At 42.1% G+C, this 15,344-nt stretch overlaps 1 protein-coding gene across 1 annotated transcript in view; it reads left to right on the top strand.

Annotated features, from left to right (window-relative positions):
- DDX43 (DEAD-box helicase 43) overlaps nucleotides 1-15,344 on the top strand; it is a 98,763-nt gene that overhangs the window by 62,045 nt on the left and 21,374 nt on the right. The window contains exons 12-13 of the mRNA XM_019520332.1: nucleotides 6,666-6,753; nucleotides 10,044-10,171. Of these exons, the coding sequence (XP_019375877.1) occupies nucleotides 6,666-6,753; nucleotides 10,044-10,171 (216 nt within the window). The remainder of the gene's footprint in view (nucleotides 1-6,665; nucleotides 6,754-10,043; nucleotides 10,172-15,344) is intronic.

The raw sequence follows: 15,344 nt of genomic DNA, 5'->3' as shown, positions 1-15,344 counted from the left end.
TTTTCTCGAACAGCTTGCCTAGGATCGAAGTAAGACTAACTGGCCCATAGTTTCCCAGGTCCTCCTTCTTCCCCTTTTTGAAGATGGGAACCACGTTGGCCCTCTTCTAGTCTTCTGGCACCAGAGCACCACGAGTGCTCGTAAAGCCGCGCCAGGGGTCCTGCAATGACCTCAGCCAATTCCTTTAGAACTCTAGGGTGGAGATTGTCCGGACCAGCTGATTAAAATACATCTAGTCCCTGCAGAAGCTCCCTAACTAATTGCTCACTAACCCTTGGCCCAGGTGTGCCTCCCCGGGGTCATATTTTAAAGTGATCCTGGACTTGTATGTCTTATAGAGAAAGAGAGATGTCTCCTGTCTTAAAAGACAACTAAGGTTAAGTATTTATATTATATATAATTTGTAACCTAGGTGTGGGTGGTTGACCATAAAGTGGTGCTGAAATTCCGCAGGAATTTTGTGATGTTTCAGGGAGCGCTAATCGTCTGATATTATGGCCAGCCTTCCTAAGTGGAATAGTACAATGTTTCACTCGTCATTCCTCCCACATAGTGTCTGAGGGCCCCTGGAAGAGTGTTTTTGCGATAGTCCATCAGCATATGGATATTCAGCCCTAAATCGCTTCAGAATTACTCCATTCCATGTAGCAGCCTTCTTGGGGTCTAGTTTTCTATGGCTCGATAAACCTTGCTGAAATGCTATCCCAGTGAGATTGAGGTGTTGCTTGTAGGTTGAAGTAAATGCTCAAAGTCAATGGTAGAGTGGCTAGCTTCCAGTATTAGCTTCTGGGGGCAAGTAGCATGCAAGAAAATATGGTCATTGTTGAGGACAGTGTGTATATTCTGAATGTAAATAAAATTTACATTGTTTGTGCCCAAAAGCTTGGAATTAAAGAATTTTTTATGCAAAAATCTTGTTGGTTTATAAAAGATATCATCTCTACTACGAGTCCTGATTGCCTTTTCCTCTAGACCAGTACAGCTACAACCTGGATACCTGACACATGGAAGATATCAAATTTTAGCCAATTTTTAAAAAATGAAATCTTCATATTTTCCCAAGCAGGAAGCAGCTGAACCTGAGACCTGAGATCCTGCTCCTGCCTTTGTTTCAAGGTAATTTGCATCATCACAGATCCTCACAGGAAGTTAGAGGCTCCGTACCAGGTATAAACTGACTGCCCAGAGGAGTTTTCCATCTGTTGACTCCTCTGTGAAATCCTCTGAAATATGAACTTTCATTTCTACCCAGGAGAACTTTTACAATCTTCTCCAATGTGCCCAAAAGCTTGCAATTAAAAATTTTTTTTTCCCAAAAATCTTGTTGGTCTAATAAAAGATATCATCTCTACTACGAGTCCTAATTGCCTTTTCCTCTGGACCAATACAGCTACAACCTGGATACCTGACAATGTAAATAGTCATTTATCCTATTTTCTCACATATTACATGCCAAATAAGATGCACCTTGGTTTTGGCATGATTTTTCAAGAGTTATGGCTCCATAGACCAGGAACAAATCCTAATTTTTATCTTGCAGACCCTCCCTTCCCTGCTCGGGCAAAAGCCACAGTTAACCTTTTCACAGCTGAATTGACTGAGCTGACAAAAACTGAAACTGTAGCTGCTGCTGAAGATAGGACTCCATGGGTGGATCTAGGGTTTTGAAAAAAGCAGAAAGCATTCTGTAGGGCTGTGAAATAAGAGATGACAAAAGTAGCTAACAGCAAAAATGCTAAAGAAAGAATAGCTTGATTACTGCTGCTTACAAATGAGGAAGAATCGGTCAGGAATATAGTAGTGGATGACAACTTGGGTAGCAGCAACCACAAAAGATGGAGTTCAGGATCATGAGGAAAGGAAGGAAGGAAAGCAGCAGAGTATGGACCCTGGAATTCAGAAGTATAGGCTTTGATTCACTCGAGGAACTGATGGGCAGGATCCCTGGGGAAGCCAGTCTGGGGGGGGGGGAAGGAGTCCAGGACGCCTGGGTGTACTTTAAAGAAACCTTTCTGAGGGTTCAGGAACACAAACCATTCTGATGTGTAGGAAGGCTAATAAGTATGGCAGAAGACCAATTTGGCTTAGCAAGGAACTCTTCAGTGAGCTAAAACACAAAAAGGAAGCTTATAAGAAGGGGAAACTTGGACAAAAACTAAAGAGGAGTATAAAATTTGTTTGTGCATGCAGGGATGAAATCAGGAAGGCCAAAGCACACTTGGAGTTGCAGCTGCCAAGAGATGTGAAGGGAGTTGACTGGTGCGATTGCAGAGACATTGGCCATCATCTTTGAAAACTCATGGCAATTGGGAGAAGTTCCAGATGATTGAAAAAGGGCAAATTTAGTGCCCATCTTTAAGAAGGGGAAGAAGTAGGATCCAGACTGGTCAGCCTCACCTCAGTCCCTGGAAAAATCATGGAGCAGGTCCTCAGAGAATCCATTTCTAAGCATGTGGAGGAGAAGGTGATTAGATACAGTCAGCATGAATTCACCAAGGGCAGGTCTTGCTTGACCAACCCAGTTGCCTTCTTTGACAAGATGACTGGCTCTATGGATGCAGGTAAAGCAGTGAATATGATATACCTTGATTTTAGCAAGGCTTTTAATACGGTCTCCCACAACATTCTTGCAAGCAAGCTAAGAAAGTATGAGTTGGATGAATGGTCTGTAAGGTGGATAGAAAGCCGGCTTGATCATCGGGCTCAAATGATAGTGGTCATTGAGTCAATGTCTAATTGGCAGCTGGTACCAAGTGGAGTGCCCCAGGGGTTGGTCTTGGGGCCAGTTTTGTTCAATATCTTCATCAATGACCTGGAAGATGGAGGGAGAACACCCCCAGAAAGTTTGCAGATGACATCAAGCTGGGAGGAAGTAGTGGATACGCTGAGGGTAAGACTAGGATTTAGAGAGACCTCAACAAATTGGAGGATTGGACCAAAAGAAATCTCATTAGGTTCAATAAGGACAAGTGCAAAGTTGCATGTACCAATACAGTCTGGGGACTGACTAGTTAAGCAGCAGCTCTGCAAAAAAGGACCCTGGGGGTTACAGTGGACACTAAGCTGAATACAAGCCAAAAATGTGCCCTTGTTGCCAAAAAGGCTAACAGCATATTGGGCTTCATTAATAGGAGCATTGTCAAGAGATTAAGGGAAGTGTTTCTTCCCATTTGGCACTAGTATATCTGGAGTACTGTGTCCAGTTTTGGGCACCAGCTACAGAAAGGATGTGGACAAATTGGGGAGTCCAGTGGAGGGGAACAAAAATGGTTTGGGGCTGGGGCACATGTCTTGAGAGACTGAGGGAGCTGTACTTATTTTGCCTGGGGAAGAGAAGACTGTGAGGGGGGCGAATGGGGGGATTTAATAGCAGCCTTCGACTACCTGAAAGGTGGTTCTAAAGAGGATGGAGCTAAACTGTTCTCAGTGGTGGCAGATGACAAAACAAAGAGTAATGGTTTCAAATTACTGGAAGGGAAGTTTAGATTAGGTATCAGGATAAACTTTCTTATAAGAAGGGTAGTAAAGCACTGGAACAGGTTACCCAGAGAGGTTATAGAATCTCCATCCTTGGAGTTTGTAAGATCTAGCTAGACAAATCCTTGGTTGGGATGATCTAGTTGGGGATGGTCTTGCTTTGAGCAGGGGGTTAGACTACATGACATCCTGAGGTCTCTTCCAACCCTCATTTTCTTTTCTGCTGGAGTATCAAGACCATTAAAAAGGAGAGAGTGTCATTAACACCTGTAGAGTGAAGAGTGATTAGCAGGAATGGGAAAAATAATGAATATGAAGTCAGTTGATTCCCTCAACTCTGCCTGAATATAAGTGTCATGCTGTTGTTTTTTTGGGTAATATGGTTGACTTTAAACTTTGGGCGGAGCAGGAATAAAAGTGGGGTATGTTGCTTGTGCCCCCCCACCCCTGCTCTGACCCAATAGACTCTACTCAACCTCTGTGTGGCTGCTGGAGGGAAGAGATGGAAAAGAAAAAAAAACATTGTACAGTGTTTCTGTGCCTCTATTCTGGGCAGATAAATCAGCTTCCCTGCTTAAAACATAGACCCCAATTTTGGAAGGCTAAATTTTTGAGGAAAGATGCATATGAGTAAATACAGTCTCTTGACATGCTGTCTTGCCAGTCATTCTTATTGTTTATCTTCTTTGGATTTCTCCATGAGTTCTCTAACCAAAAGTTCTTCAGATGAATAAAACCTTAAAGTAGGGGTTCCTATATCAGAAGATCATCCTAGAAATCCTTTTAGAGTATGTACAGCCATTCGGGGGGGTTATATTGGGTTCAAAATGGCCATGTAAGTCAGAATGGGAGTGGGGTAAGCATGGGCTGTGAGAAGGGTTGGGAGGATCAGGGGAGGCAAGTGGGGTCCATGGGAGGTCTCAGGGGAATCAGGGAGGTTGGTAGAGTCCAGGAGAGTTTGCGGGGGCTAGCGGGGTCTGCTGGGGGCCTTAGGAGGATTGATGTGGGGTTAATAGGATTGGAGAGGCTTTTGGATCCTGCCAGTCCACTTCCGGACATCCCCAGCTCCTCTGACCCACCCCCACCCCTGCTGCTGACCTGCCCCAAATGCTAGAAACCATTCCCAGGGTCAGCCTTACTAGTGTCTGCTGGTTCTAGGAGCCTGATTGAAGTAAATTGGGGTGGAGGGATGCAAAAATCAGGGGGGCTGGCAGCTCTTAAGGGGGGGGATTTGGAGGGATAAGAGGTCTCTCTCCCCCAGGGACCAGGGGCTATTTTTCACCCCTTGAACCTCCCACCTCTAAATGAACCAACCCTGCCTTCCCTGATCCCACCCACTCTTCCCCCAACCCCAGCTTACTTCCATTGGCTCCTGGTACCATCGAATGCCAGTAAAACTGGCACCTAGGGCATTTTGCAGGTTAAAGGAATATGGTGGGACATTGTCCATCTGAGGTTGGGAGGAGGGGTCAAGGGACTAAAAGTAGCCCAGCGTGAGAGCAGGGGTAGGAAAGTTGCAACCCCAGAGATGGGGCCAGTGGCTGGGCTTTCCCAGCTACAGGGCTGTGCTGAGAACTGTATAGACGTTCAGTTACATTCTTGCTGGACCCAATCTAAGTTAGACTACCTCTGAGATCCAGCTAACTTATGGTAGGTTGGGTATTTTTTTAGACCAATCTCACCTTCCTGCATTTCTGTACATTTTGTACTTAGATCCACCTAACTAGGGATATAAGTGTTAAGTCCTCACCTGGGCAAACTAATTTAGATTGGGTGGCCATTTTTGTTGCAATTTAATCTCGCCAAACGTATGTATCTAGCTTTGGAATTGGAGAGCTTGCAGTGGCTTTCTTATGGAGAGTTTATATATATGTGCAGCTATTTGTAATTTGTGATTTTTTTTCAAATTGACATTGAAACCCAGGATAACTTTTGGGTATAGATAGCTATTTATTCTCTTGTCACAGGTCATACTTAGCCCCATTTCAGAAGATGCCCACAACTGTCCCCCTCCTTCTCCAAGGCTGAGGAGTTTGACTGGGGTGTGCCAGTGTTCCTGCTGGGGCCTAAGCTGGAGGTTCTTGGCTAGAGGGTCTTACCCCTCTGATCAGGGTCAGACTGATCACCATATTGAGGGTCAGGAAGGAGTTTTACCCCATGGTTAGATTGGTCTGGACTACGGGGGTTCTTGCCTTCCTCTATAGCAGGGGGACCATGACCCTCTACTTGGAAGCATATATTGATAACACTTCACAGAAGTAGGACATTGACTGCCATGGTTCCCCTGCTTTACCTATGTCCTGTGGCAAGTTAGGGTGTTAGTTCTGTGTTGCGTCAAGGTTGATGGTAGCCTTACGTAGAATTTAGATTATGGTTTGGATAGGGATGATCCTGCCTTAGGCAGGGGGTTGAATTAGATACCCTCTGGAGGTCCCTTCTAGCCCTACTTCTCTGTGATTCTATGAACATTCCATGACACAAGTTTGAGCATTAGGAAAGAAAAGGCACTAAAATGCTTATCATGCTTCTGTTAGCATACTACAGAAGTTATGTACACATTCATGATGACCATTGTTGGTGTAAGAGCTGTGCCAATATATTCATAGATTCATAGATTGTAAGGCTGGAAGGGACCTCGGAAGATCATCCGCTTCAGCCCCCCTGCACCAAACAAGAAAGGCAACTGGGGTCAAGTGACCCCAGCAAGGTGACCGTCCAGTCTCCTCTTGAAGGTCTTCAGGGTAGGCGATTGCACCACCTCTGGAGGGAGCTTATTACATAGTCTGGACATCCTAGCTGTGAAGAAGTTTTTTCTAATGTTGAGCCTGAAATGGTCTTCCAGGAGTTTGTGACCATTGTTCCTGGTTTTTCCCCTAGGGTGCCCTGGTGAACAGTTGTTCACTGAGTCTTTGATGTATGCCCCTGATGTAGCAGTAAGCCGCTACCAAGTCCCCTCTCAGCCTTCTCTTTTTCAGGCTGAAGAGTCCCAGGTCCTTCAGCCTTTCCTTGTATAGCTTGTCATGCAAGTTTCTGATCATACGGGTGGCCCTTCTCTGGACTGTCTTGAGCTTTTCCATGACTTTGTTGAAGTGAGGTGCCCTTTCTTATATATGATAAGAAAGAAAATGATAAAGGAAAGGGATGAGAAAAATGTACTGGAAGAATTTTTTTCCTCTTCTTCCCACCAGTGCTACTTGGCCAGATGGTGTTCGTCGCCTTGCAAAATCCTATTTGAAAGATCCCATGATTGTATATGTTGGAACTCTTGATTTGACGGTAGGTTATTTTTACATAGTAATTCTTAATACCAAATTATTCTTCATTTCATAAAACTTATTGTTCAAAAATACTTAGATAATACTTTAACTATATCACTTTATCTGGCCTTTTACAAAAGGCCCAGGGACTAGGTAGAAAATAGTGGTATTTTTCACTGAAGAATAGCTTTCCTGTAAAGCTCAGAATATATTTTATGACCTGTAAACAGTGAAGGATTTTGAATGAACACTGCATATCAGCTTTCTTAGGACAATACCCTTGAACCTGCAGTGGGCAGCCTGCCCTTGCCCCATGCACGTGCCCTCCATGCCCTCCCCGGGGCTGCATGCAGTGGGAGGAGCCAGCCTTCCCCCCCCTCCCCCAGGCAAGCTACCTGAAGCTCTGTCCTGTGCCCCACCCCACCCCAGCTGGGCAATGCCTGCCCCTGCCCTGGCCCCACTCCCTCGCTGCGGGGGCCTCAATCTGCCCCGCCCCCTTATGCCACTTTCTCCCCACAGACTTACCAGCTGGACACTGCTCTCCAAGCTGCTGGGCTGTGTTCCTGGTCATGTGCATGCTGCAGCTACACGCATGCACACGGAATTTATCGGTGACATTGTTGGCCTCATCAGGCAAAAAAAGCCAATTGCTGAAAATATCAATTTTCCTTTTAGCAGTACTGATACGATATAGACTGATATATTGGTACACCTGTAGTTCAAATACTATCTTCATAAATATTAAGTGACTGCTCTTTGTCCCAAACAAAAAGTAAAATATGTACTCTCCTTTATTGAAAATTTCTGCTGAATGCCTGTTCAAAAGAATCCCATTAATTTCTGGTGTCTGAAGCATTAATTACCCGTTATCTAGCTAAGATTCTCTGGCAGCTTCTGTAATGCAGTTGTGTCTTTTAACTGGCTGATGTGCAGTGATACCATATTACACTGGGATGCCATGGCAGCTGTCCTTTATAACTTCATTTTTCATCTAATGATAAACTTCCTGTTAAAACATCTTCATTGCTATCTTAAATCAAAAACTTTAGAACTTTTTTGGTGTAAAATTTTCCAAGCTCACAGTGCATATGCTGATTTACCTTTACTTTGGCTTGCATAAACCTAATGATGAGGTTCACTTTCTGTAGTTCTGCATAGACAAGGATTTTATTTTTCAGTTATTTCAGATAAGACTTGGTTCTATCCATTATTATATTCCACTGTTTCATGACATCCTCAGGATATTTTTCAGCCCGCTATTACGGTTCTCTAGATCAAGCAACTTCTTTTACAAGAGCCTTCCTTGCTTGGAAAGTTAACCTCTGCAACAGTGTTGCCAGATAGAGAAGTAATCAGATATCAGTTCTACAAAAAATAATTAGCCTATTGCCTTTGTATTTGGCTTCTAAGATTGCTTTTTTGATTCCTAGTTTATGATGGTATGAAGACACCTATGCCAAACACCATAGAATACAGAAGTTCAGATAGGTTATTTTGTGGTAGCCTCCAAAGAAAGTTTTCTTTGCAGAGTTCTTGAACAAAACCAGTGAACAAGCAATTCAGTATTGTTAGACTTTGGTACTTCTTCCCCTTGAAATTTGTCAAAAGGAAAACTTTTATTCAGAAGTATGTGGAAACAGTTCTAAATGAGAATAAACTCCTTTACCCTATTTCCTACTAAGAAGGTAAGTAGGCTTCTTAACCCCTGTAATATATTAATATATATTGGGGAGAGCAAAATACAGCCCGCAGGCTGGGTCTGGCCTACCAATTGATTGTATCCAGCCCAAGACTGCCCCTGTGGTGCTCTGCATGAGGCTGAGACCTACCTGTTCCCTCCCGGAACAGCCTGCACCCCACACGCCAGCCCTCACCCACCCTGTGCCCACAAACAGCACTGCCCCAGCCAGTACACACAGCTTCCCAGCAGGGCTGCTCTCGCTGCTGCTGCAGCTACCCAAGTACTGCTCTGCTACCTCTGCCTCTAGCAGCTCTTCCTCTTGCCCCTGCTGTGCTACTCCAGGTGGTGGGGAAGCTGCAGCCAGGCAGCGGAAGGTGGCCAGAGGAGTGCAGCAGGATCAGAATGAGGAGGAAGAGGAGCTGCTGGAGGTGGGCTAGCCAAGCAGTACCCAGGCAGCAGTGGGACCAGCCCCTTTGGGAAGCTTGTGTGAATGCTGGCTAGGGTGGTGCTATTGGCAAGTGCAGGGCAGGTGCAGGTGGGAGCACAGCGCAGGCTGCAGTGGGCAGGGTATGGCCCCATGCTGAGCAACAGGGGTTTGGTGGAGGGAGTAGGAGAGGGAACTTGACCACATCTGTACCACACTGCCCGGGTGACCTCTGCCACACATACCTCCTGCCCCCCTCTTCCTATCCCTAGCTGGCTCCTTGGACCTAGTGTGTTGGCAGCCCCCAACATATGCGCACTCAACCTGTCCACACTCCATAACTATGCACACCCTCACGCACACTTTTCACACATGCGCATACATGCCCCCCCCACACACACACTCACACTATACAAGATCAAGGCTTTATTTTGAGCTATTATGCAGTCACATCTATATACACTACTCAAAAAAAAATCAGGACAAAAATTATTTTCTAAAATAAGATATAGTAGAAGTTTGATTTTTAGTATATGATTTGTTTTTTATCTGTAATTTGTTAAAATGATATCTTCTGAAAGATTTTGTTTGGCCCTTGACAGCTCACCAAAACCAAAGTGGCCTGCCAATTGAAATAATTACCCATCCCTGATCTATACCCTCTGAAAGATACTGTTAACTTGATTCTTCCTAGATCTGTTCAGAGAAAAATACCATTTTATCTTTCTGGTGTTTCTCAAAGCTGATTCACAGGAAAGGGGGTTTAAATATTTCACAGTGACATTTACTATCATTGCATCAACTCCAAATTAAATAAAGTTATACCAGTTTTGAAATGTGTGGTATGAAATACTGTAATACAGTGTTGTCCAACTGGGTGCTCACAGGCTAGATTCAGCTCACAAGGGTTTATGCTGCAATCTCCGAGCTCCTATCTGGCTCCTGCTCCACTTCTTGCTCTGGCTGCTACAACAGCTGGGGTGGCACACTGCGGTGACAGGGGTGTCTGCAGCCCAGGGCCAGTGGCTTACTGTTGCATAGTCCATTGAGCATTCAGCCCTCACTGGTGTGGTTCAAAGGGTGTGTAGGCCTGGCTCTTTGGAAGTTGGGACAGCCCTGTTGTAATATAAGAATAAGTTAACTTGACTTGAATATCTTTAATCATGTTTGTTTTCACTTAACCCTCCTTTTGCACATTTCACAGGCAGTAAATACAGTGGAACAGCAAGTTGTTGTTATCCCAGAAGAAGAAAAGAGGGCTTTTACCCGGTACTTCATTGATACTATGAAGCCTACAGATAAAGTCATCATCTTTGTTGGAAAGAAACTTACGTATGTAATCAGTTATGTAATACCAGTTTTATATATTTTTCTACCAAAATTATCCCATTGTACTTAGACCATAATTACTAAGCGTGGCAATTATATTCAATCAATGTAATGTTATATTTGCTTACTACATTTTCTTCATTATACATAAGCATTACGTTTATGCAAGTTTTTTTTTGTATTTTAAAACTGACTTTAAGGTTCTTTGAGTTTTGTCCACGTTGGACATATTTGTGTAGTTCTGTGATTTTTGGATAGGGCTGCTTTTGTTATGGCAATAATTTCCTTACACTTGCAAAAAGTCAAAAATGTCAGATCAACTTTTTATCTTCATCTTTAAAAAGAGCATTTTCATGTATCAGAGGTCATATTAGTTTCTAAATAAGACACCATAAAGGAAAGTAAACTTCAGAAGAAGTTTTATTTCCACAGATACTAACCTGGAGACCTTCATATGTCAAAGAAGTTTGAAGACTTAAAGAATTCTTTTCCATACGGAAATTCTTCTTCTCCCTAACTTCCAAGCATTTGCACTTGGATCTGTTCACCAAAGAGCTTTAGTTCCCCAATTTAATGAGACATCATTTTTCCCCAGGTTTGATAGTCACTAGTTCTGGTAGGAGGTGTTTCCTTTTGATTGCAACATGGCTAATTGCATGTTCTTGACCAAGTTTCTTCTGAATTTTTTGAGGTCTGTGGAAGATGCCTTACCCTCCTTAATTTTCACAGACATTCAGATGATCAGCAATATAATACTAGAGCCTCACTTTTCTGACCATCATTCCTGATTTTTGTACTGGACCCCCAGCAGATCTTACATTTAAGACATGATTAACAAGTAACCAAGCCAGTTGTTCATACAGTTAATGGCATGATAAAACGGTAAATAAGCCAATTTATTCCTCAAAGTATGCAGAATAATTTTGTGTTTGGTTTCCATCCTGTCTTAAGTTGCAAGTGTGGCATGTCTTAAGCTGCAGCCTGATGCATGATTGGGCTTGGATACCAGCCCCAAGTACAGTCCCAAGGCTGGAACTCACAATCAGCTGATTTGCTGGTCTCAGCTGTGGACCACACTAGAGGCTTGAACTAGCTTTGGTGCAGTCCCAGGACTGAGACAAGCAATCATCTAATTGGCATTCCCAGCCCTGGGATCACACCAGTTCACCTGGCACCTGACTTTATATTTGCAGTGTTCTGTTTCTTCTGCCTGAGCAAGCTATAATGGTGCAGTTGGGATCTAATCCCCAGTTTCAGAATTGTGCTTCCTGCCATGCACATTTGGCGGTGACAGGATGTGTGCTTCTTGGGATAGGGGAAAAGATTTGTTCCATTACATGAATATATGCCAGAGGCATCAGAGGTGCAGAAATTTCACTTATATATTAAACTAGACACGCTAGACAAATTACACAGGTTTTTGCTACAAAGCATGTAAAGCTCGGATTCCATATCTTGAAATAAATTTGCTGAAATCTGAGGTTTCTAAGTCTAAATGGAATAATTTCTTTATAAAAATTAAGGCATTTTATAGAGAAATGTATTTTATTGATTTTTATTTGGAAATAAAATGCAACTGATGACTAGAAACTTACTTTGTAGTAAAGATACAAACAGGAGAGTTGGTAGTGAAGTGAACCAAAAGGGTGTGGAAAGTTTAAAATTGGCAGCTGTTCACCTACTGTTTTACATGAGACTTGCAACTTTTTTAGCATGCTAGAGAAAGTGTTTCATATTTCTTATGATCAATATTTTGTAAATGAATAGTCAAAGCATCTGTGGTCAACTTGCTCTAAAAGATCTAGGTAATAGGAAAGAAACATTTTTGAAGCCAGGAAAATATAGTGATAAATCCATAAAAATAAACAGATTCTAACATGCAAATTGGCTGAAGTTTCTCATAAATTAAATGACAAAAATTCTTTCTAGTTGCTGTTCTGTCTAAAATAGAGAATTCTTAATCCTTAGTTTATTAGGATTTGTTTTCTTTTAGTATGTTGCAACAATTTGATTTATGTATAAAAGTATCACTTTACACTTTTTTTTTTAAATTCCCAAAACTAAAGGCTAGTTGGGGGAGGGGGGGAGGACAGGCCGAGGGGAACTTAGGTGCCTAATTTGCACCGTAGGCAGAATTCAGTTGAATGATCCACAAAACCTCTGCCAAAATGTACAACTTAGATGCCATGGACACCTCTAACATTTTTCTGACCAAAACTGACTCAGATGCCTAACGATCAGGTAGGTCCAGAATGATTTCTTGCTTAGCTGAGCCAAAACAGTGAAGTACTTGAATTCTACCTCAAGTCATTTGGCCTATGTTTGTGAATCCCTACAAGTAAATCCATGTAGAGGCTTGATTATAAATAGACAAACATGGAATATTTCTAACACCCATTGATAAACATTGGCATTCTACTGTACCTGAATTACCATACAAAAAGGAATAAGAAAGTGTTCAGGAGGGAGGCACCCTGACCCCATGGCAGTGCTTGCCTTTTGTCTAATAGCTATTTTAACGTAAAAGGTACAAACAACCAGGAGCAGGGACACACCTCAGGACTTCTTCCCTTCCTCTTGCTGGAGCACCTTCACTGGACTACAGTTAAGGTCTCCTGCTTGTTCTTGCTGGCTCCCTGACTTGCATTCCTTTCTGCTCATTGGCCCAGCTATAAGAGGGAAGGGCGTAGTTCCTTTTATCTCTGCTTAGCTTACAGCCTGATGGCTTGGTCACTTTCTTCCAGGCAGTGGGAAATGTTGGTTAAAATCTCTGGATCTTCAGCTTCTTGGGTGAGTGCTGCAAGTACTAGGGCAGTGGTTCTCAACCGTTTTAGACTCAAGATACCCCTCATGAGATTCAGAGCACCTTTCCATAACTTTTATAAACTGAGCAGCACCCCATTTCAAAAACCTAACTTTTTTACTGCAGTGCTTACCTCCTTGCAGAGGAGAGGTGCCAGGCAGTAGTGGCAAAGGAACAGCCAAGCAGGGATGAACCTGAGCCTGTGTTTATCTGCTAATCACGTCACATCTTATGGCACCTTTCGAAGGATCTAATGGCACCCTGATGGAAAATCACTCCGCCTAGGGTATTATGCAAAGAGTGAACAGCAGCACTACCATCCTGTGAATTACTGTTCTGTACACAAACCAAGGTTGATGTTTGGGGCACAACTGTGTACCTCTCTCAGCTATATGGAAGTCCAATCAATATGTTATACGTATCATCCATGAATGGATTTTAGCCTCGTAAGTCACAAAAGGCTTTCTTTGTTCTTGAGCAAATGGATTTTGATGTTAGTGGCCTATAACAGTCAGTGGCCACTTTTCACTAAGTAGTTGTGTGTACATTCAGTGACAAACAATCCTTGACTCACCCCATGACACTGTTTTTGAAACAGAACTTGCTGTCAGGAAAGAGTTAAAACCATTATCCAGTTTCATATGTGTTCAGTATACATCAGGAGTGTAGCCTTTCCTCTTCACTGGTAATCTTGTAGTCCACTCATCTGCTGCATAGCAAGTAACTCTGATAGTTTCTTCTGCTGTGACTCTAAGCATAATACTATATTTCTTGAACTGCTCAAAAAACCCATTGGAACACTTCAAATCCAGCAGTCTTATCTCCTTAGCCAGTGTCACTGTCACTTCTCATTCCAGCAGCCTATTTCTTGGAAGGTGAGATAAACAACATTGTTTAAACTACTTCAGTAGTACTTCCTACTAATCTGCATAGGTGGTGGTTTTTAGTCATTTGCAAATTCATGTTAAAATACTGGGAACATAAATGCATAGTAATTCTCAAGCTAAAATGTAAAAAAGCTTTTTTACAATATGTGCTTGAGGAACATTGCACAAAATCTCTTTGTGTATATGCTGTTCCAAATGATCATTTTCACCCAGTAAAGCCTCATGGAAGTTATTACATGCGTACCAAAAGTAGAAAATTAAATAGGTTTGGGATTTTTAGCTTGCTTTTGAGCTGTTAAAGATGCAGAATCTGTGAAATTCGAAAACAAAGATAAGCAATTAAGGACAGTATTGTGGTTAGTTCTTGAGTTTGAGAGTGAAATTCTGGACTTTTTACCTCATTTTCTATACTTACCAAGTAAGTATACTTTTTTCTGTATTGCAGAGGTATTGTAAAAAAATTAATTTAATATTTTGGAGGTTTTAAAATGCTACTGTGGTACAAACAATGCAGATAACTACAGTCACTCGCTAATTAGGTTTCAGAGTTGTGGGCAATGTGAAGTGAATTAGCGTTCTGGTATTGACATTCTAAAGAGCTCACCTAACATGTTTTTCAGTGCTCATTCCCAGTACTGTTACAATGAATACCTTCTTAGCTTGGCTAAAAGTCTATTATATGTTATAGTTGCATGAAGGATATGAATGCTTATTTTTTAGAGGTTTGTTCTTCTCATATAAAAGTACATAAAGGTCCCTCTCTAAATTATTTAATCTTAGTCTATTAGGATAATTTTTGTTTCTTTCAGTATGTTGTAACAATTTGGCTTATATGTAAAAGTATCACTTTCCACAAAGATTTCAAAAAACCCCCAAAACTAAAGATCAGTTACAAAAAAAGACTTAAGGATGCATACACACATACCAAGTCAACTTAAAATATGCAACTTAACTAAGTCGACTTAATTTAAGTGGCATTAGAACGTACACGCATGCAGCTCCTTGACATGGTGGCAGCCATCTTGTGAGCTATATCGACTTTACTAATGCAACTCGAGATAATACACCTTGGAGGTTAAGGGGAGATTAAAACACATTAATCTCCCCCTAACCGTGGAGGTGTATTATCTTGCACCACATTTAAGTTGACTCTGCTTCACATATGTGTGCATGCTCTGACAGTTAATTCAACTTCAGTTTAAATCAACTTAACTTTCAGAAAGTTAGTACGTGTTTGCACACCATAAATTCCTGCCCAGAAAAGCATTTTATCTTTGTACTCTTCTGTGAAATAAGAAACATTATAACCAGGAGAAAATATGACTCTACATCCTGCTTGCTACCAAAAACTCCGAGGTAAACAGACTATTCCACGTTTTCTCTGAGCCTAAACTGCATAAAATGAACTGTTCCAAACAGGAGATTTTATCACACCTACAACTTGCCTATGAAATACGAACTTTCATTTCTACCTAGGAGAACTTTT

The sequence above is a fragment of the Gavialis gangeticus genome, unplaced genomic scaffold, assembly GCF_001723915.1.
Source record: "Gavialis gangeticus isolate Ggan-Ray unplaced genomic scaffold, GavGan_comp1, whole genome shotgun sequence".
Lineage (NCBI taxonomy): Eukaryota > Metazoa > Chordata > Crocodylia > Gavialidae > Gavialis > Gavialis gangeticus.
Note: the sequence above shows the minus strand (reverse complement) of the source record. Positions and strands in the feature narration are given on the sequence as shown.